This window comes from Conger conger, chromosome 10 (genome assembly GCF_963514075.1).
Source record: "Conger conger chromosome 10, fConCon1.1, whole genome shotgun sequence".
Taxonomy (NCBI): domain Eukaryota; kingdom Metazoa; phylum Chordata; class Actinopteri; order Anguilliformes; family Congridae; genus Conger; species Conger conger.
This window is the reverse complement of record NC_083769.1, coordinates 7,872,821-7,897,122: the sequence shown is the minus strand read 5'-3', so window position 1 is coordinate 7,897,122 and position 24,302 is coordinate 7,872,821. Positions and strand designations below refer to the sequence as shown.

The 24,302-nt window shown below is 45.0% G+C and overlaps 1 protein-coding gene, 2 non-coding genes and 1 pseudogene across 4 annotated transcripts in view; all 4 read left to right on the top strand.

Annotated features, from left to right (window-relative positions):
* LOC133139215 (mitogen-activated protein kinase 14A) overlaps window positions 1-2,692 on the top strand; it is a 41,351-nt gene extending 38,659 nt beyond the window's left edge. For both annotated transcript variants that reach the window (XM_061258609.1, XM_061258611.1), the window contains exon 12: window positions 182-2,692. In XM_061258609.1, coding sequence (XP_061114593.1) covers window positions 182-249 — 68 coding nt within the window. In that variant the 3' untranslated portion in view covers window positions 250-2,692. The remainder of the gene's footprint in view (window positions 1-181) is intronic.
* A 3,964-nt stretch (window positions 2,693-6,656) lies between these two features.
* Window positions 6,657-6,820, top strand: LOC133139675 (U1 spliceosomal RNA). Its single transcript, XR_009709847.1, has one exon. It is a non-coding gene; the product is annotated as a U1 spliceosomal RNA (small nuclear RNA).
* Window positions 6,821-8,751: 1,931 nt separating this feature from the next.
* LOC133139798 (5S ribosomal RNA) lies at window positions 8,752-8,870 on the top strand. The gene has a single exon (XR_009709959.1). It is a non-coding gene; the product is annotated as a 5S ribosomal RNA (ribosomal RNA).
* Window positions 8,871-22,714: 13,844 nt separating this feature from the next.
* LOC133139750 (U1 spliceosomal RNA) lies at window positions 22,715-22,887 on the top strand (annotated as a pseudogene).
* Window positions 22,888-24,302: the final 1,415 nt, after the last annotated feature.

The window sequence follows — 24,302 nt, the reverse complement described above, 5'->3', positions numbered from 1 at the left end:
AGGTTGCGTGTGCCACATGGCAATCTTACAACTGGGAGGGGTAATGCCTGCAGAAATGATTGTTATGATGATGTTAAGTACGAACACTCCTGTCCCTGGGAAAAGCATGTTTTTGAGGTGAGGTGCACTGCGGGGTGTTGCGGTGTCTCGTTGACCTTCATCTTCCCCGCCGGGCCAACAGGGCTGACCTACGAGGAGGTGGTGAGCTTCGAGCCGCCGGTGTACGACGGAGATGAGATGGAGTCCTGAGAGGCGCAACCCGAAGCCGCTTCACCCCTCGTTCTTACCCCCCCCCGACACACTGTGAGGATGCGCGTCTCACTGGACCTCCTGGACAAACAAAAACAAACTGTCATTCAAGTGCCTGCCATCGTTTAAGGCTGGTTCCTCTGTGGGTTCAAAGGGCAAAGGTGACACTCATAATCCCTCCCCCCCCTCCCCCCACTTGAGAATGATGCTGTAGGTTACACGCTTTGCCAGTGTCACATTTTAAATTAAAGCTATATTGTATTAGTTTGCACCTTTTTACCGAGATTCTTAAATTTCCGCTTTGTTGTTCTTGTACTTCTAGTGGGAAGAGCAAAGATGAGTAAACAGACAAAACCAATCACTCATTTTCTGATATAGAGGTTCAAAAGGCTAGGCATTGGCTGATTGTTTCCATATTTGAATGTATTTGACGTAATCATCAAATTACATATTTCCATTATTATTTTGTCTTGGGCATACATTTACATTGAAGCACTTTGGGCGGACCGATGTTATCACTGCTTGGATGTCTGAACCCTAGAAATGAGGTTTGTAAAGGTTACGGAGATGTAACGGTGTTTCATGTGCACCAATGCTGCCAAGGAGATTTGCGTATTACAAGGACCGAAGATTTGACCTTCCCATTCGGTCCTCCGATTGTGCCGACTTTGAGCGACACTGAGAGACTGGCGGACACGACACCTTATCCTGCACTTCCTCACCGTTGCCATCATAAAAATGTGATCTTAAATTTGAATTTGGACACACTCGTGGGGAAAAATAATTGTGGGTTTTATGTGAAGAATGTTTCATGGGGCCTTGTTCGGCCCCCACATCAATCAGAGGGGTGGGGGGTGCAGGGAGAAGTGGGATGTTTTATTGCTGTAGTTCTTTTAGAAATTAGGTACCAAAACCGTGACAATTCGCTGCGTGGCTGGCCCCGAGATGCGCGATTGACCCAGGTACTTGACATGCCTGCCGAATGCCTGTAAACGTGGACCAGAGATGATTCCCGGCCTGAGGGAGACAGAAAGACAAGACCGCCTTTTATTATCGCAAGTTTTTTTTTTTTTTTTGGTCACTGTCGCTTTCAACAGTTTGCTATTGAAATATTATTATCCAGATTGCCTCTGTCCTTTATTTATTATCTTGGATCTTTCATGCGCTGTGAGCTTGTTTTTCTATTTTAGAATATTCTACTCTGTTCCAGACCGTCTCCTTTCCTTATAAGTTGCAACGTAGTCGGCCTTAACGTTTTCCCCACCGCCTGCCTGCCTTTGTCGGAGGGCTGAGGGGAAGCATCTCGCTCCAGGTGTTCAGTGGAGCTTCCGCCTTCCTGCGGACAACCGATTCGCCACTCGCGGGAGTGGGGGTCCTCTGGTCTCCTCCCCTTGTGAAGTTCCTGTCTGGGTGCTGGGACTCAAAGCGGGTTAAATAATGTGATTTTTATATTTGGTTAGTTAAGATGACAAGGTAATCTTGCTTAAAATCTTGTGACTGAGTCAAACTGAATCCCAATGATGAGTTATTCTTTGGCTCTCTCCACTATAGAAAGACTAAAAAGGAAAAAAGATGCAAGTTTTTTTTTTATGTTGCGTCGTTCATCCACAGCACACCTATTTGACTTGGGCTCATTGCTACTACAACAACTGGGATTGGGTGGGTTAGGACACCTCTGACATCTAAAGTATAAGGTTGACATAACAGGAGACTGATCAGATAATCAGTCATATTTTTTTTTTTTTCTGGTGAAACTCCCCATTTAAAAGGGAGCCAAACTGTGTGCCGCAGACTTTTGTTAATGTGTTCCTGTTCAGCTCTGGGTGGGTTTTTATGTCCTGTTAAAATGTGGATGTGGGATTATCCCACACCTGGCCACAGCTCCACCTGAATCTGAGCCACTTCTTCCCTGTGCTGAACGAGCCTTCCGGATGCTTCTTCCTCATGCTCAACGTGGCGCTCAAACCAGCAAAAAAAAGAAAAAGAAACCCTTTCTAAATGTCATAATATTGATTTCAGGATGTATATAACCATATCAGTTACATCTTTTTTATTTTATCTTCATGACTGTGTTTTTCGTGATATAGTATTACTTTATTCCAAAAAGCAATATCTATATCGAGCATGTTCTTCGCTGTGCGTGCGTGCCTGTGTGAATGAATGCGTGTTTTTAGGAGTTTGAAGGGCCATGTTGAAATCATGTATTGTAATATCTTAAGAAACGTAAAGATGAAATTAGATTGAGATATTTATAACCTGACGAAGCAAATGATGTCTAGAGTGTAGTTTTTTTTTGTTTTTTTTTCCTGAGCAGAGTACGCTTCCATTATTTGTATGGAAAGACAGTCTTCATTATTTTGTGTAAATTCATCATATTGGAATGTGAAGAGTTAACCAGTAAGTACCACTGTTTAAAAAAAAATAAAGGCAATTATTTTTGAAATGCTCGCATCTCATTTTTGAGTGTTATTTTAATTGATGTTTTAATACCATTGATTGTGTCTTTCCCTGAAGTTAAGGTTAAAGCTGGTGTTTTACTTTCACTATGGATTAGCAGTTAACAAAACAACTTCCACAAAAGGAATGCCACAGTCAAACAGCGGAATCAATAATCGAAACAATACATTGCAAAGCAGTTTAGGGAAATTAATGACCGGACATTTACATTGGCCGAATTGCCTCTTTTTTTGGTCGGGCATTAGTAAAACTTTCTTTGAATATTTGGAGTTTTTCACATTCATTACAATATGACTGTTTTCACAACAACAACAACAATTTCACCGTCAAACCTAACAAATTCTCAAACATCACAATTGACAATAGGGACACTTCACAGTTCAATTACACACATTCAGCAACGCGACAGAACCCTTGCATTAACATTATGACAGGTGGCATTTCTTTTAAAAAAGACACAATTTCAGATAATAGGGCATTTCTTTTAAATTTAGACACAATTTCAGATAATTCCAGAGAAAAACTGATGCACTATTACACGCATTTGACAAACATTCAGACATTCATTACACATTTCCATTTGGGATCACTTGACAGGATATTGACATTGACCTTCCAATAGGTGGCAGTATTTAATTATATTGGTTAGACCAGTGGTTCCCAACCTTTTTTGGCTCGTGACCCCATTTTGACATCACAAATTTCTGGCGACCTCAGAGACTTTTTTTTTTCTAGAATTAGTTCTTGATCATGTTTGTTTTACTGTGTTGCAAATACAGAGTAGCCAGATTAGTGCACAAAGTGACATTTTATTTTCCCTGATCAGGAAATACATGTGCAGTTAGGTAAGCTACAAGGCTTGATAAAAAAATTTTTTTTTTTAAATTTAATCAATAACTACACGTTTCAGGCGACCCCATTTGAATTCCGCGGGACCCCACGTGGGGTCGCGACCCCAAGGTTGAAAAACACTGGGTTAGACCATTTAATTCAAAACTCACTTCTCACAGACATACTGGTGTTTAAGACAGTTTCAGACAATACAAGAGAAAAAAAATGTGTAGGTTTGCCCACTTACAAAGAATGGAACTGTGTTGAATTTTAATCATAGGTACATTTTAACAGAGACAGAATATCACAAAATAATCCACAATAACAACATCATATAAATTTTATAAATTTATTCTCGTATTTTTGCATGAAATAAGTATTTGATCCCCTACCAATCAGCAATTATTCTGGCTCCCACAGACCAGTTAGTTTTCCATTAAGAAGCACTCCTAATCTCAACTCATTACCCAAAACACCTGTGTCAACTCGTTACATCGTTATGTAGCTGTATAAAAGACACCTGTCCAAACAATCAATCAGATTCCAACGTTTCCACCATGGCCAAGACAAAGGAGCTGTCTAAGGACATCAGGGACAAAATTGTAGACCTGCACAAGCAGCTTGGTGAGAAGTTAACAACTGTTGGAGCAACTATTAGAAAATGGAAGAAACACAAAAATAATTTTCCCAAAGTTTGCCAAAGAACACCTGGATGATCCAGAGGAGGCTTGGGAGTAGGTGATGTGGTCAGATGAGACCAAAATAGAGCTATTTGGCATCAACTTGATTCGCCGTGTTTTGAGGAAGAGAAATGCTGAGTACAACCCCACTATGAAGCATGGAGGTGGAATCCTTATGCTTTGGGGGTGTTTCTCACAGGATGACTTCACCGTATCGAGGGGAGGATGAATGGGGCCATGTACCAGGAAATTTTGGGCGACAACCTCCTTCCCTCAGTGAGAGCACTGAAAATGCGTTGTGGATGGGTCTTCCAACTTGACAATGACCCAAAACATACGGCCAAGGCAACAAAGGAGTGGCTCATAAAGAAGCATATTGAGGTCCTGGGGTGGCCTAGCCAGTCTCCTGACCTAAATCCCAATGTAAATCTGTGGAGGGAGCTGAAGCTTTGAGTTGCCAAGCGACAGCCTCAGAAACTTAAGGATTTGGAGAGGATCTGCAAAGAGGAGTGGACCAAAATCCCTCCTGTGCAAACCTGGTGAAAAACAACAACTTCTGACCTCTGTGCTTGCCAACAAAGGTTTCTCCACCAAGTATTAAGTCCTATTGTTCTATGGATCAAATACTTATTTCATGTGAAAATATGAGATTAAATTTATAAAATTTATATGATGTTGTTATTGTGGATTATTTTGTGATATTCTGTCTCTCAATGTTAAAATGTACCTATGATTAAAATTCTACATTGTTCCATTCTTTGTAAGTGGGCAAACCTACAAAATCAGCAAGGGATCAAATAATTATTGCTCCCACTGTATTTGCAGGTCACTCTGGATAAAAGCATTAGCAAGCTTATGTTTTTTTGTTTTTCGCACCATTCTGAGTAAACTCTAGAGACTGTTGTGTGTGAAAATTTCAGGGGATCAGCAGTTACATAAATATTCAAACCAGCCCTTCTGGCACCAACAATCATGCCATGGTCAAAATCACTGAGATCACATTTTTTGTGATGTTTGGACTGAAGCTCCTGATCTGTATCTGCAAGATTTTATGCATTACACTGCTCCCACACGATTGATTGATTAGATAATTGCATGAATATGTAGGTGTACAGGTGTTCCTAATAATGTGCTCAGTGAGTGTATAGTACATATATTTGCTAACGTATAAATTACGCGGTATTGCTTACCGCTATGTTCCAGCCTCTCCACTCCTATGAGCCAGTGAGACGAGGATGTACTTATTCCGTTCAATTTTCAGCATTTGCTTTCGAAAAATTAGAAAGCGGCTCGGTTTGGCTTTGATTGGAAGTCTACAGTCAGTTTCTGCAATATGATTGGTAGTCTCCAGTCAGTTTCTTCAATATGATTGGTAGTCTACAGTCTAATTCTGCGGTGAGTGTAGACTCTCAACCAATTGTCTGCATTGTGCTACTGTTGACATGTAGGAATCTCGACTGCATAATTTCTGGTTGTGGGGGACTGCGTTCGCGCTCTGTCCTGTTTTATTGGTTTAAAGAAAGTTTTCTTCTTGATGTGTCGTAGTGCTGTTCTCAATTTGTAAGACGTTATTAGTTGAATTTTTGGATTTGTAGCAAGGTAATAAAGCCGTAGCATTTCCCAGTACTGTATAGGCCAGTGGTTCCTCTTTTTCATGTCCATTTCCTAAACCAATATAGAATTCAACTCTTTAGTGAGAACATAAATTGCAATTCATTTAGAAGGGGACTGAATGGTCTTTAATATTTTCTTAAAATTAAGCCTAATCCAGAGGCATATGGACAGCTAACATGCAAACACAATTAAGTGACAAAAGTAAAGGGGAAGGTATTCATTAAATTACAAAATTAAAGGTGAAAACGAGCGTACGCCCGGCCGCGGTAACCCCCACCTCCACCACTCTTGATATTTTTATTCTCAGTATTTTTATGTCCTGTCCTGGCTGACTGAACCAACCTGTGTACCCAAAATCTTGCGGTGACAGGAGCTCAATTCCGAATTGCTGCCGACGAGCTGGTCGGTGCCTTGCATGGCAGCCTCTCGCTGTTGGTGTGTACGTGTGTGTGTGAGTAAACACACATTTACAGGCATTTTAATTGTAAAGTGTTTTGGATAAAAACGCTATACAAATGTAGTCCAGACTGAACTGTATGTGTATCGTTGCAGAACTTCCGCATGTGTGACGTAAGCATAACCAACATTTTTCATTGGGGGAAATGTATTGCAGTGTATTGCATTATGGGAGAATGTATAATATTGTTAAGATATGGAAACAGAAAATAAATAAAAAACCATAATGTACCGTAAGTCCCGCTACGAATGCATTATCTAAAGCTTTCAACTCGCAATATACGGTGACCAGAGGGCTGGTAAATTGGAAACCCTCGGTGTAAAATGTATGCTAAAGAGTAGGACTCCCTTCCCTGATGTGTACAACTCATACTTACCTGGCAGGGGAGATACCATGATCAAGAAGGTGGTTCACCCAGGGCGAGGCTCAGCCATTGCACTCCGGCTGTGCTGACCCCTGCGAATTCCTCAAATGTGGGAATCTCGACTGCATAATTTCTGGTAGTGGGGGACTGCGTTCGCGCTCTCCCCTGATTCATTGGTTCAAAGACAGTTATTCTTCGCTTTGCTTGACAGCGTTTTGGTCTTGATGGTTTGTGCCTGTTAGTAAGATATTTCAGGTTGTAGTATTTCCTTTGAATGCTAATCTAAACTTTACTCGATTATTGGTCATAGTTACTGTGCGGTACTGATATTCCGTAGAAACTGTCTGTTTGATGATATTACGACGGAGCTTTTTTCCAAGATGTCTGCACAGGGGGCGCTGTTGCACAATGCCAAATGCAGTATTATCGTTTTACCTTTTTACAGCTGGGCCAGGATTTCTAATTCAATTTTATATCATGTTTTTTTTTCAAATTCCTGTTATATTGGCTTCTCTCTTAGGCCAATACTTTTTTTTACTATTTGTATGGAGCAAGCATCATTGTGGGAATTCGATTTCGGCATTTGGTCGTAGTGACTTGAAGCCACTTGCGTTCTACGGGACTTGAAATATTCCTATGTAAAACAGTTATGTAAAACGGCAGTGTCATTACATTTAAAGTAGTTTTTGAGTTGCAAGTTTGTCGATGCTATGTTCTCAGCTCTATCATTGCTGCCAGTATAAATCTTCAATTTAGCACCATGTCATGTGCTTATGGCCAAACCACTCTGAATATGCCCCATCTTGTCCGATTGTGTCAGGGCATTTTAGTGCTGAATGTTGAGGTCTGTTAGCGAGATATTTCATTCCTTTTTATATCGTTTTTCAAATTCTTCTTATATTGGCCTTTTAATTTTGAACCTCAATATCTCGTCCATTTCAAAACCAATCTCAATGCCATTTGCGAGGTCTACTATAATGGCATCGGGCTCACCAACTTCTGATTTTTGTATAGCTACGTTGCACCATTTATTTTATGGATACCCCCAAAGAGATTAGTATAAAAAATTGAGATACTTTTTTTTTTTGCACAAACATAACTCAATTTAAATCCAAAGGTTCCTGACACAAGACCACTGATTTTGTCCATAATTGAGGATTATAAGTGCCTTTTCTAATGACTGTGCATTTTATTACATTTGAATTAGACCTCAAAATTCGACATTTTGATAAATTTGCAGAGTTGCAGATAAATTGTCAAACTCCAAACTCTGAGATTTTTTTGACTGTGTACACACTGCTGTCATTTCAACATGCTGAAACCAAAATGTATGAAAAACCACGTTATTTAAAGAGGCAAATAAATAAATTATTGGTCATTATGGAGGGCACTATATTACACGCAACATTATAACATTCATTCCCATAGTGAGAATCAAAGTGATTTGTGTGTGACACTATCATTGAGTGACTGTGAATGCACAGTTAGTTAGCCATGACTTTGTTTATTGGTCAATTACTTTGAGAACTATGAATAATTATGTATATGTCCATTTACAGTTTAAAAAAGGTCTGCTATGTTAAGACACACTTTATGGACAAGCTATGTTGAAAGATTGATACGAGAAATGTGGTCCCAAATAGGATACATGTTGGAAAAGTGAAAAATGAGTACATTTTCCTCTAACTTTAATATACAAAATTACTCTAAGATTATGAATTATTTGAGGGGTTTGAATCTTAAACAAACTGATCTGAATCTTAAACAATCAGATGTTGTTTGACACAGAGTAGATATTGTACATGGCTGTAGCATGTTGTCAGAGATCTGTGCTGATACACCTTGATGTTAGAGCAGGCTGATGTTCGTGTTTGGGCTGATCAATTTAATTTCCTGCCATTTGAGGCTTTCAGCAAATGGAAACTTTTTTCTTAAAATACATTTGTTGGTGATTCATTAGTTTTTATGCCTTGGTAAGTATCTTTACATTTAAAGTACATTTTTTCATATCAAGAGCGCAGTTGCAAGTTTGAATGTGGTATGTTCTCAGCCATATCATTGCCACCAGTTTAAATATCGCATTTTGCACCGTGACTGTTGCTTACGGCCATACCACTCTGAATACGCCCGATCTCGTCTGATCTCGGAAGCTAAGCAGGGTCGGGCCTGGTTAGTACTTGGATGGGAGACCGCCTGGGAATACCAGGTGCTGTAAGCTTTTTCACAATGTTTTGTATAGGGGGTGCTGTTTCACAATGTTGAACAATTCATGTACATTATATATTTTTTACGCCCCCTGAGATTATGCATTCGAAAATTACAACATTTGGGGAATTTGCAGGAGTCAGCACAGCCGGAGTGCAATGGCTGTGGAACAAAGCACGGTTGGGCTTGGGTAGAACTCCGAGGGACCACCAGGCATTACCAGGCTTTTCAGGATGTTGTTGTGGAGTGCATTTTCAGAATAAATATAGACTAATTCAAGTGCTGCCAACAAAAGATCAGATGACCCCTCAGTAATTCCATTTGGGGATGTCTGTTACATCAGTATCTTGAAGAATGGTAGTTTAACATTTAGTGCACAACTCCAAACGGGATCTGGATTCAGTGATGTATCCAGGGCACTCTTTCTGACTGGGGGAATTTATACCCGTGCATTGTGGGAAGATAGAAAAAAACCACATCAGGTGATTGTGGAAAAAATAGACAGTTGACACTACTTACTGGGTTAAAAGTGGTAATCTGATTTGCTGAAGTTGCAAGAAATGGTCACTCGAGTGACTGGTAGAATGTATGCTAAAGAGTAGGACTCCCTTCCCTGATGTGTACAACTCGTACTTACCTGGCAGGGGAGATACTATGATCAGGTGTTTCTTTCTTGACCTTCTAGGCTGACGGAGGAGGGAGAACCAGCTGGGAGGGAGCCCTCCGCCACGTCCAAAACAAAATCAGGAGCTGGAGTGCACGGCCCTTGACCATGGCGGGTAAGATCCTTGTCCTGAAGGCAGTTGTCCTACCCATTCTGCTCTATGTGGGGAGGGTGTTTCCCCCAGACAAAGCCACCGGGAAGTTAATCACCCGGATGGCTTTCTGCTTTGTCTGGGGGACACGACGGAATGGGGGGCGGGGGGTCCCAGACATCGTAACCATCATTATGGTGCAGGGTCTGGCCACCCTTGTCCAGAACGTAGGGAAGGTGGGTAAGGCCTCTGGTACCTTTGCCAGGTACTATGCCACCCCCTTCCTCAGAGCAATGGGCTTGGGTGTGCTGGACCCCCCCTATATCTATCGAGCCCTGAAGGACTTTGCCTACAGGACGGGTCTGCCCAGGGCTGGCCTAACCTCGTGGAGCTACAAAATGATCATGGCTCATTTAAGATCTGGCCAAATTGTAACGCTCCTGAGGGGGGGGCCAGACCTGCACCCGCAAGTCATCTGGGCAAATGTGACACATAAGTGTCCTACACACAAACAAAAAGACATTGCCTGGATGACAGCCCGTAGGTGTCTCCCCACACAAACTTTTATGTATCGCCGGCACTTAGCCCTGACTGAACGCTGCCCCCACGGATGCACTGACTCTGAACACATTCACCATCTTTTCTGGGAGTGCTCCGTGGCCAGGCGGGTCTGGGGCCTTGTTTGTTCCTCTGTCTCCCTAAGCAGGTTCCTGCCAAGATCCTCCCTGATGGCTGAGGGCGTCCTCTACGGTCTGCCGGGGGGATGCAAGACCACCGTGCTCCAGCGTCAGTGGAAGATCATTAACATCGTGAAGCAGGTCCTGTGGGAGACGAGGAACATCAAGGTCTACCATAAAACAACTATAGACCTGATCACTCTCCGGAGGAGGATTCAAAACCGGCGTGATGTTGGACATTCATATCAACAAGACCCTGGCGAGAGAGAAATGGGGGGTGGACCACTGGAAAGAACTGGTTATATAGTCCACCCCCCCAAGAGGGGCAAGAGGTACTCAACACCTGCTGAACCCGAGCAAGATGGACCCTTTTTAAGTATTCTTGCCCGCTTTGGGCTTTCTTAAAAAACCCACTTTGTTGCTTTCCTTTTGTTTTGATATGATTTTCCAAAGACTTGTTTTTCATTTGTTTAATCATCTGTTTGCACACTTTTGTTTAAAGTTATGTTTCATTTAATTTACAATTGTTGTCTAGTTTTGTCGAGTGCTTGCTTTTGTTAAAATTATTATTTTGAGTTATTGAGTGTGTTTTAAAAAGGAAAAGAATTTTAAAATGTAAAAGAAATTTAAAAACCAATCCGTTTCTTTCTTGCTGTGCGGCAGTATCGAACTCTTTTGGGGCTTCGGCGTCTTTAGATAATCATTTAAAACGTTGAAATTAGTATGTATTTTGTCTTTTCTTTGTTGTAGGTGTTGCTGTGGACGGACTTTTAATCAGCAGCAGCTGGTTAAGGGGTAAGGCCCTTCGGGGCTCGTTTTTTCTCTTTACTTTTTTTGAATTTCTGTCGGTTTTGTAAATCATTGTTTGTCTGTTTCGTGCACGGTGTTTGCTTTAAGGATGTCGGCTGCTCGAGTCGGCACTCCGAGGCACCACAGCGTGCGGTTTAATTTAAAACCGAAAGACGGAGGTTTGTACGAATTATCAAGATTAGATTTTTCCCGTAAATTCTTGAAGGGAATTCTTCGTTTTTCGGCGGCGGATATAAATTGCCTGCTAGTGCTTCCACATGGGAAAGGTTTTAATGTAAGTTTTAAGACCTCAGACGGGTTACGTGAATTCTGGAACCGTTTTGAAAATGTGAAAGAAAAGTTCGAAATTTTCTCAATTGAACGGTTATCAGACGAATCCTTAAAAGTCATTATCGTAAGAATGTATAATGAAATGGTAAACTGTTCGGACATTGAGACCTGGTTGAGCAGGTATTGTTTGGTGAGGGATTCACCAATGAAAATTAAAGATGAGGATGGGATTTGGACAGGGAGCTGGCGAGTGCCGGTAAAATTTCAAATTGATGCGTCGGGATTTGGAGGGTGGAGGCACCCCCCGTCAATGATTGTTCTTTGGGAGAATCGCGGCCTGATTCATTACATGGGCCAACCAAAGTTGTGTCGCAGATGTGGAGCTTTTGGGCACTTGGTGGAAGCATGTGAAGTAATTGTTTGCCAAAAATGCAGGGAGGTGGGCCATGAGGCAACCCTGTGTCCAACAGGCCGGAAATGCAATTTGTGCGGGTTGGCTTCCCACATGTTCAGGGACTGCCCAGACTCCTTCGCCAATAGGGCCAAGAGAGGGCGGCCTTCCCCCAGAGCACAACAGCAGGAGGAAGGGGGGGAAACAGGTAAGGAGGGAGAGGCAGAGGAAAAAGCCTCAAGATGGAGAGAGTGAGGGAAGAGAGGATGGTAAGGGGGAGGAAAAGGAGGATTTAGGTGCTGGGGGCCAGCAGTAGGTGTAAAGGCCCGGACACACCAAACCGACGGTCGGACGTCGGTGGCGCCCTGTCGGCTGAGTCTTTCCGGTGTGTCCCGCACGCCGACACTCCGTCGGCGTGTTTTGGAGGGCTCTCATCGACGGCTCCGGGGGCTCCGACGCCGACCGTCGGTTTGGTGTGTCCGGGCCTTAAAACCGCGACAAGTCACCGAAAAGAGTCCTGTAGGGGTGGGGAAGAGAAGGGAGGGGGTGGAGGCTGACTCAGACTCTGAGGCAGAGTCCATGGTTACGATGGGCTCAGATCTGGAAGAGGAGCAGGAGAAGGACAGGGGAGAGGAAGGAGGAGCAGTTAAACGGCCGGCTGAAGTAAATAAGGAGGTAGGAGGAGGGAAGAAGCAGAGGCCAGGAGTGAGGGAGAGGTGGAATTTAATGGGCCAACTCTCTGACAGTGAGAGGTCGGGGGAGTCTCCAGTATATGGGGACTCTTCCCCAAATCAGACCCCCTATGTATGTGAGTCACCCCTTTTGACTGAAGGGTCACTTTTTGGTGACCCAGGGGGTGGGGAGAAGATGGAGATATGATGTGTGGTGGAATGGAAGGTGTATGTATGTGGTTAATGTCTCTCCTGGTTAGCCTTCTCAGCAGGTGTCCCTCTCTGTTGCGACAGTAAATGTGCGCAGCATGAGAGCAATAAACAGGGCACAGTCTGTCCTGGCTTTTCTGGAAGGAGTGCAGGCAGACATTATCTGCCTACAAGAATGCTGGTTGCCTTTCAGGACCACATATGGGCCCTGGATGAAGAGGTGGCCACATGGGCCATCTCTGTGGAGCGGCTCAGAGGAAAATAAATGTGACGGTGTGGCGGTGCTAATAAAGAACCAAAAAATTGAAATTGTGGAAAACACAGTTGTGAGCTGCGGGAGAATTTTAATGGTGGTACTAAAAATGTGTGGAGTGTCTTTTAATTTAATTAATATTTATTGTTCGCCGCAAAAGCAGAGCAGGTGGGAGGAACTGCAGGACCTCCCTCAGTATTTAATGGGCTGAACTCCAGTTTTAATGGCGGGAGATTTTAATTGTGTTTTAAACAGGAGTGGCCGGAGGGGGGCAGCAGAGAAATATGAGGTGGACAGAACCTCCTTTTATTTGCAAAATTTAATTAAAGATTTTAAACTTTTAGATATGTACCCTAGGTTGCACCCAGGCCCAGAGGGGTTTATATGGCACAGTGATGACGGGTCCCGGGCGTCAAGGATTGATTTCCTGTTCGCAAGGGGTTTTGTCGGTGAGACGGCAGATCTGAACCCGGTCTTTTTCTTAGACCATTCCCTGACTGTGGAGTCAGGAGTAGCTTTCGGCAGCGGGGTTTGGAAGCTGAACTGCAGGTTGTTGGAGGACCCAGCAGTAGTGATGGCTTTTAAAAAGCAGTATCAGGACTGGCAGACACTCCAGGGTTTTTAAGATACACGGGCAGAGTGGTGGGAGGAGGCCAAAAAGAAATTTAAAGTGTTTTTTGTGCGGGCAGGTAAGGCGAGGAGGGAGAAGGACAGGAGGGTGTGGGCAGGGCTCCAAAGACGCCTGAACTGCTACTCCTCCCTACTGAGAGGGGGTTTTGATTTCCGGGAGGAGGTGGGGGAGGTGAAACGGGAGATGGCAGCGCTGTCAAAGAAAAGGGGCAGAGAAATCATGTTTAGGTGCAGGGAGAAGGAGATTGATGAGGGGGAGACTTGCTCTTGATATTTAAAAAAAAAAAATTATGGCAAAAGGTGTAGCCATGAAAGGCCTGAGGAGGGAGGACGGGGTCATAGTATCTGACAGGAAGGGGATGATAGGAGTGGTGGAGGCCTTTTATCAGGAATTATTCGGGGAAAAAATGATTTTAGAGGAAGGGAAAAATGAATTTTTAAGTTTTCTGGAAAAAGTGGTGGGTGATGGAACAGATTTGGAGGCAGATTTTAAAATGGCTGATCTAAACAGCAGTTTGGGGTCTTTTAAAAGTGGGAGGGCTCCAGGGATGGACGGACTACCAGTGGAGTTTATCGGGTTTTTTGGGAGGTAGTGGGCCCTGATTTGCTTTGTGTTTTTAAAGAATTTGATCAGTTGGATAGGTTACCACACAGTTTTAAAAATGGGTTGGTGACTCTCCTTTTTAAGAAAGGGGAAAGAACAGATTTAAAAAATTGGCGCCCGATTACTTTGTTAAATTTGGATTTTAAATTGTTTTCAAAAATTTTAACAATGAAAATGAGTTGTGTTTTAGGGGGCCTGATACACCCAGATCAGGCCTGTGCAGTGCCGGGGAGGAGGATCACAGACGCCCTGGTATTGGTGAGAGACGCCATCTGTCTAGCGAGAGACAGACAGAGTAGACTAGCGGTGGTAAATTTAGATTTTGAAAAGGCTTATGATCGGGTCTCGCACCAGTACATGTTTGCTGTGCTGCAAAAAATGGGTTTTCCGGCCAGGTTCATAGCACGGGTGGGGCTGCTGTACGCTGGGGCGAAGAGCACTTTCCTGGTTAATGGGTTTCAGAGTAGTGCGGTGTCAGTAAACTGCGGTGTCCGCCAAGGGTGCCCGTTATCCCCTCTCCTGTTCGTCTGCTGTATGGAACCACTGGCACAGGTCCTGAGAAGGGACACCTGGATTTCGGGGCTGAAAATCCCAGGGGGTGGGGGGAGGGAGGCCAGGTGTATCCTGTACATGGATGATGTCACCATTTTAACAGTGGATGGGGTGTCGGTAACCAGAATTTTAAAGAAAACAGAACTATATGGGAAAGCATCGGGAGCAAAATTAAATACAGACAAGGCTGTGGTGAAACTGTATGGACAGTGGGGGGAGGCAGAGAGGCGGGAACTCCCCTTAAAAGAGAGTGGGGGGGTTATAAAAGTTTTAGGGGTAGAGTTTGATTCAGAGGGACTGGGAGGGAGCAATTGGGAAAACATTTTAAAGAAAGTGGAAAAAAAGGTCCAGTTCTGGCAGTTGAGGCAATTGACTACGGAGGGAAAAATTTTAATTATTAAGTCTGTGTTGTTGCCGTTGTTGTTGTTCGTGGGTGTTGTGTTTGTACCGTCACGTTCTGTTCTGTCTCGGCTGGACCGTGTTGTTTTTCGTTTTTTATGGGGAGGGGGATGGGAACGGATCCGGAGGGAGTGGGTGAAAAGAGCTGGAGGGCAAGGGGGGAGGGGGGTTCCCGATTTTTATAGATTTTTAATGTGTAGGTTTGTCTCGTTACATGTGTCTTTATGTGTGTCTTTGTCTACTAAAGCGGGTTTCTTTGTTCGGTTTTTTATGGGGGGTTATTTTAGGCGACTGGAAATAGTGAAAGTGCCGCTGACAGTACCGGTCGCCTTTGTTACGCCCGGTTTTTATCAGCCAGTACCGGCATTTTTAAAAAAGATTTGGGTTGGAGAAGGAGGGAGTGGAGGTTTTAACTTCTCACCATCTTTTGTTCTCTTTTGTGCAGGCCAGGGATCCGATGTGTCCGGTGCGCGGGCTGGCACTAGGCCAAGCCGAGAGGATTTGGAGCGCGGTGACCCATCCGGACCTGTTTAACCGACACAAAGACATGGCCTGGCTAATCGCCCATGGCGTCCTGTCGGTCCGTGCTGTGATGCACGCACGCCGAATGGCGAGGACTGCGGTCTGCCCCCGAGAAGCTTGCCTGGAGTGACTGTCCGTCACGCCCTGTGGGACTGCGAGTATGCCCAGAGGTTCCGGAGGCTGGCCCTACCGCTGCTCCGGTTTTTCCTGACCGGAGGAATTTTAGACAGGCAGCTGGTGTTGTTTGGTGGGAGCAGGACAGTGCTGGGAGGCCCTGTCTTTAAACGCCTGCAGATGGGGCCTTTGGACGTGCAGGTCTTTCCTTGTGTTGGAGGACCGGGCCTTGTCACCAGAGGAGGCGTGGCTGATCGCGAAGGCCTCCGTAAAGGACTACATGAGGCGGGACTGGAGGAGGCATGGACGAGAGAAGGCACGGAGCATGTGGGGGGCAGACGCTTGGGACGCTGTGGGCCTGGACTGAGACAGATCACAGGAGCCAGGTACTTTGTGTTGGTGAATGGTCTGGGTGGTGTGATATTGTTAAAGACACATTCTGTTCCGTACAAAAGTGGTTGGTTTTAAAGGAAAAATTGTGTATCATTTTGGGTTGTGGTCTGGGGTTTTGTAAGACTTTGCCTTTAAAAAAATAATAATAATAATAACAATAATAATTTCTTACATTTTACTGTTTTAGTTTTGTATGTGCTTTATATGTTTTTTATGTATCCATGGATGTTAGTATGTGGTTTTTGTGTGTGTTTTATGTCGTAAATTATTTATGTGTGTATTTATGTATTAAACTGTTTGTATTTATATTTAAGAGGAAAACCTTGACCATGTAATATGTAAACGTGATTTAAACTGTATATCTGTGAAGATACAATCAAATCTTTTAAAAGGAAAAGGTTTGCACAGGTAGGGGAGATACCGTGATCACATGTTTCTTTCTTGCTGTGCCTTTTGTTCAGGTTTCTTTTCAGCTCAGTTAGGCATGTTGCCCACCACTGGGGTTCTAGTGGTGGACCGAGGGCCACTGGGCTGTTTCGTTGCTTTCTAAGAGCATTCTGTGCTCTTTTTCTTAGTTCAAGCTCCAGCATCAGTGGAGGATCATTAACATAGTAAAGCAGGTCCTGTGGGAGACAAGGAACATCAAGGTCTACCAAAAAACAACTGTAGACCTGATCACTCTCTGGAGGAGGATACAAAACCTCCTCCAAGACAGCGTGATCCTGGACTTTCATATCAACAAGACCCTGGCGAGAGAGAAATGGGGGGTGGACCACTGGAAAGAACTGGTTATATAGTCCACCCCCCCAAGAGGGGCAAGAGGTCCTCAACACCTGCTGAACCCGAGCAAGATGGACCCTTTTTTTAAAAATATCCTTGCCTCTCTTGGGTTTTTTTTTTTAACTCACTTTGTTGCTTTCCTTTTGTTTTGATATGATTTTTCTAAAGACTTGGTTTTCATTTGTTTAATCATCTGTTTGCACACCTTTGTTGAAAGTTATGTTTCATTTAATTTAGAATTCTTGTCTAGTTTTGAAAGTAGTGCTTGTTTTTGTTAAAATTATTATTTTGTATTATTGAGTGTGTTTTAAAAAAAGAAAAAAGATTTTAAATTGAAAGAAATTATAAAAACCAATAAAACAACCTTTTTCTTAGTCCATTCTCCTCCCTTCCCCATTTTCCTCCTTTTTTCTCCCCAACCACAGAACCCGCACAGACCCCCCCTCAGCACCCCGCCACCACAGAACAACCCACCCCTACACCACAGACTGAGAGAGAACCCGACACAGACCAGCCCCCAAACCCCTCACAGACGGAGACAGTCGGACCAGACACACAGACAGACTCACTCCCGTGTGGAAATCCTGGACAGTGCACGACACAAGACAGTACTAGCACCAACTCCCCTTCCACCACTACAGACACTGAACAGATAGAAGTCAAGAGCGAGGACGAGGAGATCAAGATCACAGACAGCACACCCTCCACTCTGCCCACAGACACAGACAACACAACAGACACACTGTCACCAGACATCTTTGGAAAAAGAAAGAGAGACCCCCGACCACGGGAAAGGAAAAGAACTATCACCACCTCCACCAATCAGGACACAGAACCAGAACCCACACAAGCAGAAAAACAACCCCCACCACCACCACTACCACCACCAGAAAAACAGCCACCACCGCCACCTCCACAGACAGTGGAACCGCCGACACAACCTGACAAACCAGCACAGCCAGTAAAACACGCACAGACGGACAGCCCGACCACTACCCAAATAGCCCCCTAACCCGTAGTCACCCCAAGGACACACCGCTCCTCTGGGAAAACGATGACAGAACCAGCACAACCAGCACCAGCAAAACCCACCAGACCCAGAACTTCACACAGCACACCTGACAAAGACGACGCTCCTGAACTGGACTACATATGGGGAGAAGTTATAGACAGGACGGTCAAATGACCACCCCCACAGACACGCGTATCTAGGGAAACACTCCGACTCACCAAACTTTACATTGACACCTGCCCGGACACAGCTGGACCAGTGCACGCTTCGCAGGCAGCCCTGGGTGCGTCGAGAGCCGGTAAGCCAGCCACACCCCTCACCACTCTACCCGCCAGGTCCTCCTCCAAACCACCCGGGGGGGGTCCTCCAGAATCTAGAACAGGGAAAGGGCAGAAGTAAATATCACCTCCCGTGATCAGCTATGGACTGGACGCAGTACCATACATACACCACTGTCATTGCACTAGTTACCACTACAACAACAATCATGAGCACATTAAACATCCTCACATTAAACGTACGCAGTATTCACAACAATAAGAAAAGGGCAGACGTCATGGCATTCCTCACAACACAAAACACAGACATTTTATGTTTACAAGAGTGTAGAATCCCCTTTTTAACAGATTACATAGATTATCAGAATGAATGGGCCATAGGGGATTCGGTGTGGTCGGGTTCGAGTGTGGCACGTGCAGATGGGGTGGCAATATTAATCAAGAATAACTCAGTCAAGATAACCCGGAAAAAAGTGGTGGAGGCAGGAAGGATTTTAACTTGTTTATAACAATTTTCACTTCAAGGTTATTAATGTTTATGCACCCGCAAACCAAAATGAGCAGCCTTTTTCACCAAGCTGCGTCCAATCCTTTTGGGAAACCTCCCCGTCGTGATGGCAGGGGACTTCAACTGTGCCCTGAGGGATGAGGATCGGAGCCGGCTGTTGAGGGACCGCTCGAGTCGGGAGCTGGCGTCAGTCATAGCGGACTACTCCCTCACTGACGCCGGTCGGGACCTGGTGCCACGCTACACGTGGGTGAGTTCCTGTGGCAAATCCTTTTCCCGGATAGACCTCCTCCTTCTGAGACATCAGATACAATCACAGAACATCACAGCACAAACAGTCTTCTTTTCAGATCACAAAGCACTCACCATCCAGATTACAACACCAGCACAAACACACAGGGGGAGAGGAATCTGGAAACTAAACACATCACTACTAGAGGACAAAGCAATAAAACAGCACTTTCACGTCACCCGTAGAATGGTGGGAAATGGTCAAGACACGCACTAAGGGTTACTTCATCACGGCAGGACGCAGGCAGGCACAGAAAAGGAGGGAACAAACAAAAAAATTGCACAGCACACTCCAACGACTAGCAGCACTACAGGCACAGGGATTCCAGGTCGCACAAGAAATCACACAGGCCAAACACAACCTCTCAGCACTCTATAGACAGGAACAGGAAAAAATTAGACATCAAAGCAGAGTTCAACACCTAGAACAAAATGAAAAATGCACCCGTTACTTTTTTAGGAAGATCAAGAACAAAAAGAATCACATACAGACATTATTGGACAACACAGGACAAATCATCACCTTTGACAGTGCCTTTAAATTTGAGAAGCAAATTAGTGCTGTTGTCAAAGCTGCCTTTTTTCAGTTAAGACAAATAGCCAAGGTCAAGGCCTATCTTTCTCAAAAAGATTTGGAAAGAGTGGTCCATGCTTTTATAACATCTCGGCTGGACTACTGCAATTCTCTATATATAGGCTTAGACCAGTCCTCTCTCTGCCGTCTGCAGCTAGTGCAGAACGCTGCTGCCCGCCTTCTGACTGGCAAAAAAAAACGGGAGCATATTACACCAGCACTGTCATCCCTACATTGGCTTCCTGTCCGTTACAGGATAAATTTTAAAATTTTATTATTTGTTTTTAAGGCAATGAATGGTCTAGCACCTACATACTTGTCTGAACTCCTCAATATGTATACCCCAGCTAGATCACTTAGATCATGCAATCAGCAACTTTTGGATGTCCCTATGTCGAGGAGAGCTAGGAGGGGTGACCGGGCCTTTGAGGTAGCTGGCCCCAAGTTGTGGAACAGCCTACCGCCACATATTAAATCTGCCCAAAACATAGATATTTTTAAATCCCTGTTAAAAACCCACCTTTTTAGTGAGGCCTTTATGTCAGACATAAATGGGGAATCCAGATGATGTACTTGTATTTCATTTTATTTCATTTCATTTCATTTCATTTCATTTCATTTCATTTCATTTTATCTTTAATTTTATTGCCTGGTTTTGTTTTGTACAGCACTTTGGTCAACCATGGTTGTTTTAAATGTGCTTTATAAATAAAGTTTATTATTATTATTATTATTATCACGGGTGAACAGAATATACACAACCACATCAGGGCATTCTACACTGATCTGTATAGCACAAAGCACATGGATGAGCACATGATGGACACATACCTACAGGACATCCCAGCCATAGCACCCCGGGCAGGAGAAGGAGAGGAGGAGGAGGAGGAGGAGAGTCTGTCCGTGGAGGAGCTCACCCACGTGGTGAAAGGCCTGAACACCGGCAAAACTCCGGGTCCCGACGGGCTCCCGGCCGAGTACTGCCAAACCTTTTGGGAACACCTCAAGGTAGATTTAACATCGGTGCTCTCCGCGGTGTACAGTGAGGGCCGGTTGGCCCCCTCGATGACAGAGAGCGTCATCACCCTTATTTACAAGGGCAAGGGTGATGAGCGTAGCCTGACAAACTGGAGGCATATTGACCTCTTGGGGGCCGACTACAAGCTCTTGGCGAAGGCCCTCATGTACAGGCTCCAGGAGGCTACCCCTCAGGTCGTGGGTCCGGACCAGGCTTGCGGGGTCCCGGAGAGGTCGACCGCCGATAACCTGGTGCTCATTCGGGACATCATGGCCCACTCTGTCGAACGGTCGAAACCTTTTTGCATGTTTAATCTAGATCAGGAGAAGGCCTTCGACAGAGTGGGCCATAGCTACATGTTTAAGGTCCTGGAGGCAATGAACCTCCCTCTTGGTCTTAGAAAATGGATTCACATCATCTATCAAAACAACACAGCAAAAATACTGGTTAATGACACACTACAGAACACTTTCCCATACACTCAGGGGTTAGACAGGGTTGCCCACTTTCTGCACTACTGTACATACACTGCCTGGAACCACTCTTACACAAAATCAGGACAAACACAGACATCACCGGCTATACACTCCCAGGGTGCACAGAACAACTCAAGGCACTTGCATACATGGACGACATCACACTTTTCTGCACTGAACAAACCTGGACCACTTCTGCACAGCCACTTCCGCAATAATAAACAAGACCAAGAGCGAGGTGTTTGTGTCCAGGGCCTGGGCGGTCGACCAGGTCCTGTCAGACACATTTCCCATCCGTACATCCGTGAACATCCTTGGCGTCACGTTCGACAGGACCAACTCCGGGGGCTGGAGCTGGGCCGGAGCCCTCGGCCGGGCTCGAGCTAAGACCTGCAGTTGGAGTTCCAGGACACTGTCAATGACGGGGAGAATCCTCATAGTACAGACTATCCTTTACCCGATCCTCGCCTATGTTGGAAAGATCTTTCCCCCAGACAAACATATTGAGAAACAAATTAACAAAATTGTCTTTGGTTTTGTCTGGGGGAGTAGGCAGGAGAGGGTAAAGAGGCTGATCATGTGGAAGGACCCTAGGAACGGGGGTAGAGGCGTGCCAAACGTCGCAGAACTGATCAGGATGCAGAGCCTCGCCTACCACATCAACTCCATAAAAAACCGCAGTAACAAAACCGGATACATGACCCGTTTTTACTTCACCACCAGCTTAAGACCCCTGGGGCTCTGCATCCTGGATCACAGGCACCCCTACTCCCGGGACCCCCCCCAGCCCGACAGGTCACTCCGCCGGTACATCTACACAGCACATCTGCACACTGCACAGCTCACTCACTGGACATTTCAGGAAATCAAAAACACCACAAATGCACAGGAACATTTACACAGACCCGACAACACGACCCACAGCACAGCCACTACAGTTTGGAAAAACATCGATCACCCATGCCTTCTGAACACACAGAAAGACCTGGCGTGGCTAGCTGTGCTGAAAGCTCTCCCCACCAGGGTGTTCATGTTCAGGAGGAGCTTGGCCCTGGCGGAGACATGCCCGTACCCTCGCTGTAATGGAAAGGAAACCGGAGATCACCTCCTGTGGCACTGCAGAAAGGCCAAATCTATCTGGCAATCCATTTTCACTTTCCTGGACACATACACTGACACACAGTCACTGACCCTCCGGGATATCCTCCTCGGCCCCCGCAACGGGATCACATCTGCTGAGGAGGAGATTGCCTGGAGGGTGATCAACATCACCAAGCACACTTTATGGGACGCACGCAACATCATGTTTTTTCAGAAACAGGAACTTCACAACATCATCATCACCCGGCAGATCACCAACCACATCAAGGACTACTATCACCTGGACTGTCACAAAGCCGGAAAGAGCATCACAAACACAAAATGGAAAATTCACAACAGCACAGAAATATACATATGACACGGACACCCTGGACAATACACCTACAGCCGGACACCTACACTCCCGAAGCCTTCCCTTGGGTAATGTATGTAATGTTTACTGTGTACTGTCTACTGTCTTAATGTATTGTGGTATTGTCTGCGGTCATGTTTAAATGTAACTCTGTTTGTTACTGTCTGACGTCTGCAATGTAAATATGTGTGATGTAAGTACATGTCAATATGAATGTAAATGAAATGTAAAAGTGAAAGCAAGTGAAACTCAATAAAAGAAATAACGGTTCACCCAGGGCGAGGCTCAGCCATTGCACTCCGGCTGTGCTGACCCCTGCGAATTCCCCAAATGTGGGAATCTCGACTGCATAATTTCTGGTAGTGGGGACTGCGTTCGCGCTCTCCCCTGATTCATTGGTTTAAAGTCAGTTATTTTTTACTCTGCCTGTCAGGGCGTTTTTAATCCTAAAGGTCATCTGTTAGTAACATATTTCAGATTGTAGTATTTGCTTTGGTTGTTAATATAAGTTTTGCTCCAGTGTCGGTCATAGTTACTGCACAATATTTTGTACAAACGCGTTTGTTTGTTTGATGACATTACTACGGAGCCTGGTCCCGTTAGCTTTTTTCCAAGATGTCTTTGCACAGGGGGCGCTGTTGCACTATGCCAAACGCAGTATTATCATTTTACTTTTTTACAGCTGGGCCAGGATTTCTAATTCAATTTTATATCAGGTGTTTTTCAAATTCCTGTCGTATTGGCTTCTTTCTTAGGCCAATACTTTCTTACTATTTGTATGGAGCAAGCATCGTTGTGGGAATTCGTTTTCGGCATTTGGTCGTAGTGACTTGAAGCCACTTGCGTTGTAAGGGACTTGAAATATTCCTATGTAAAACAATTATGTAAAACAGCAGTGTCATTACATTTAAAGTAGTTTTTGAGTTGCAAGTTTGACTATGCTATGTTCTCAGCCCTATCATTGCTGCCAGTATAAATCTTCAATTTAGCACCATGCCATGTGCTTATGGCCAAACCACTCTGAATATGCCCCCATCTCGTCCCATTGTGTTTGTCAGGGCATTTTAGTGCTGAATGTTGAGGTCTGTTAGCGAGATATTTCATTCCTTTTTATATCGTTTTTCAAATTCTTCTTATATTGGCCTTTTAATTTTGAACCTCAATATCTCGTCCATTTCAAAACCAATCTCAATGCCATTTGGGAGGTCTACTGCAATGGCATCGGGCTCACCGACTTCTTTCTCTCTCCCTTTTGCTCCTTGTCTCCCTCTCTCTTTGAAGGTCTGTTGTGAAACCGAAGTACCAGTGGCTTGACCGCGGCTTAGGTGGATCAGCAGGCCGGCGGACCAGGCCGGACCGACAGCGTTTTGGGGCTAGGCAGGTACCAGTGGCCTGACCGCGGCCTGCCGAAGCCGACGCAGCGCTTGGAGGATCCCCTGCCAGAAGTCTTCTACCATTCGGAGGAAGAGCCACGACTGCTGCGGAACGCCTTTTTGCCGAGGACCGGAGGGGAGTTCCAGAGCTGCCCGGAGAGATCTCCCGGATAGGGTTGCTCTCCGGGCCACCGCCAGCTTTTCTTCGCTGGTCCTACGCCATTCTCGCTGCGCTCTCCCTCTGGTCTTCCAGGCTCTGCAGCAGCTCCACCTGAGGCTCCCCGAAGACGAGGCTGAGGAGCAGGCAGACGGGGACCAAGGACCTCCCTCACCCAGACGACGCCGACCGGATCCAGCTTTGCCATCCCTGCTTGGATCCAACGCTTGGCGTCTTCTTCAAGAAGGGAGGTGCCACTGCACCAGGGGAGCTG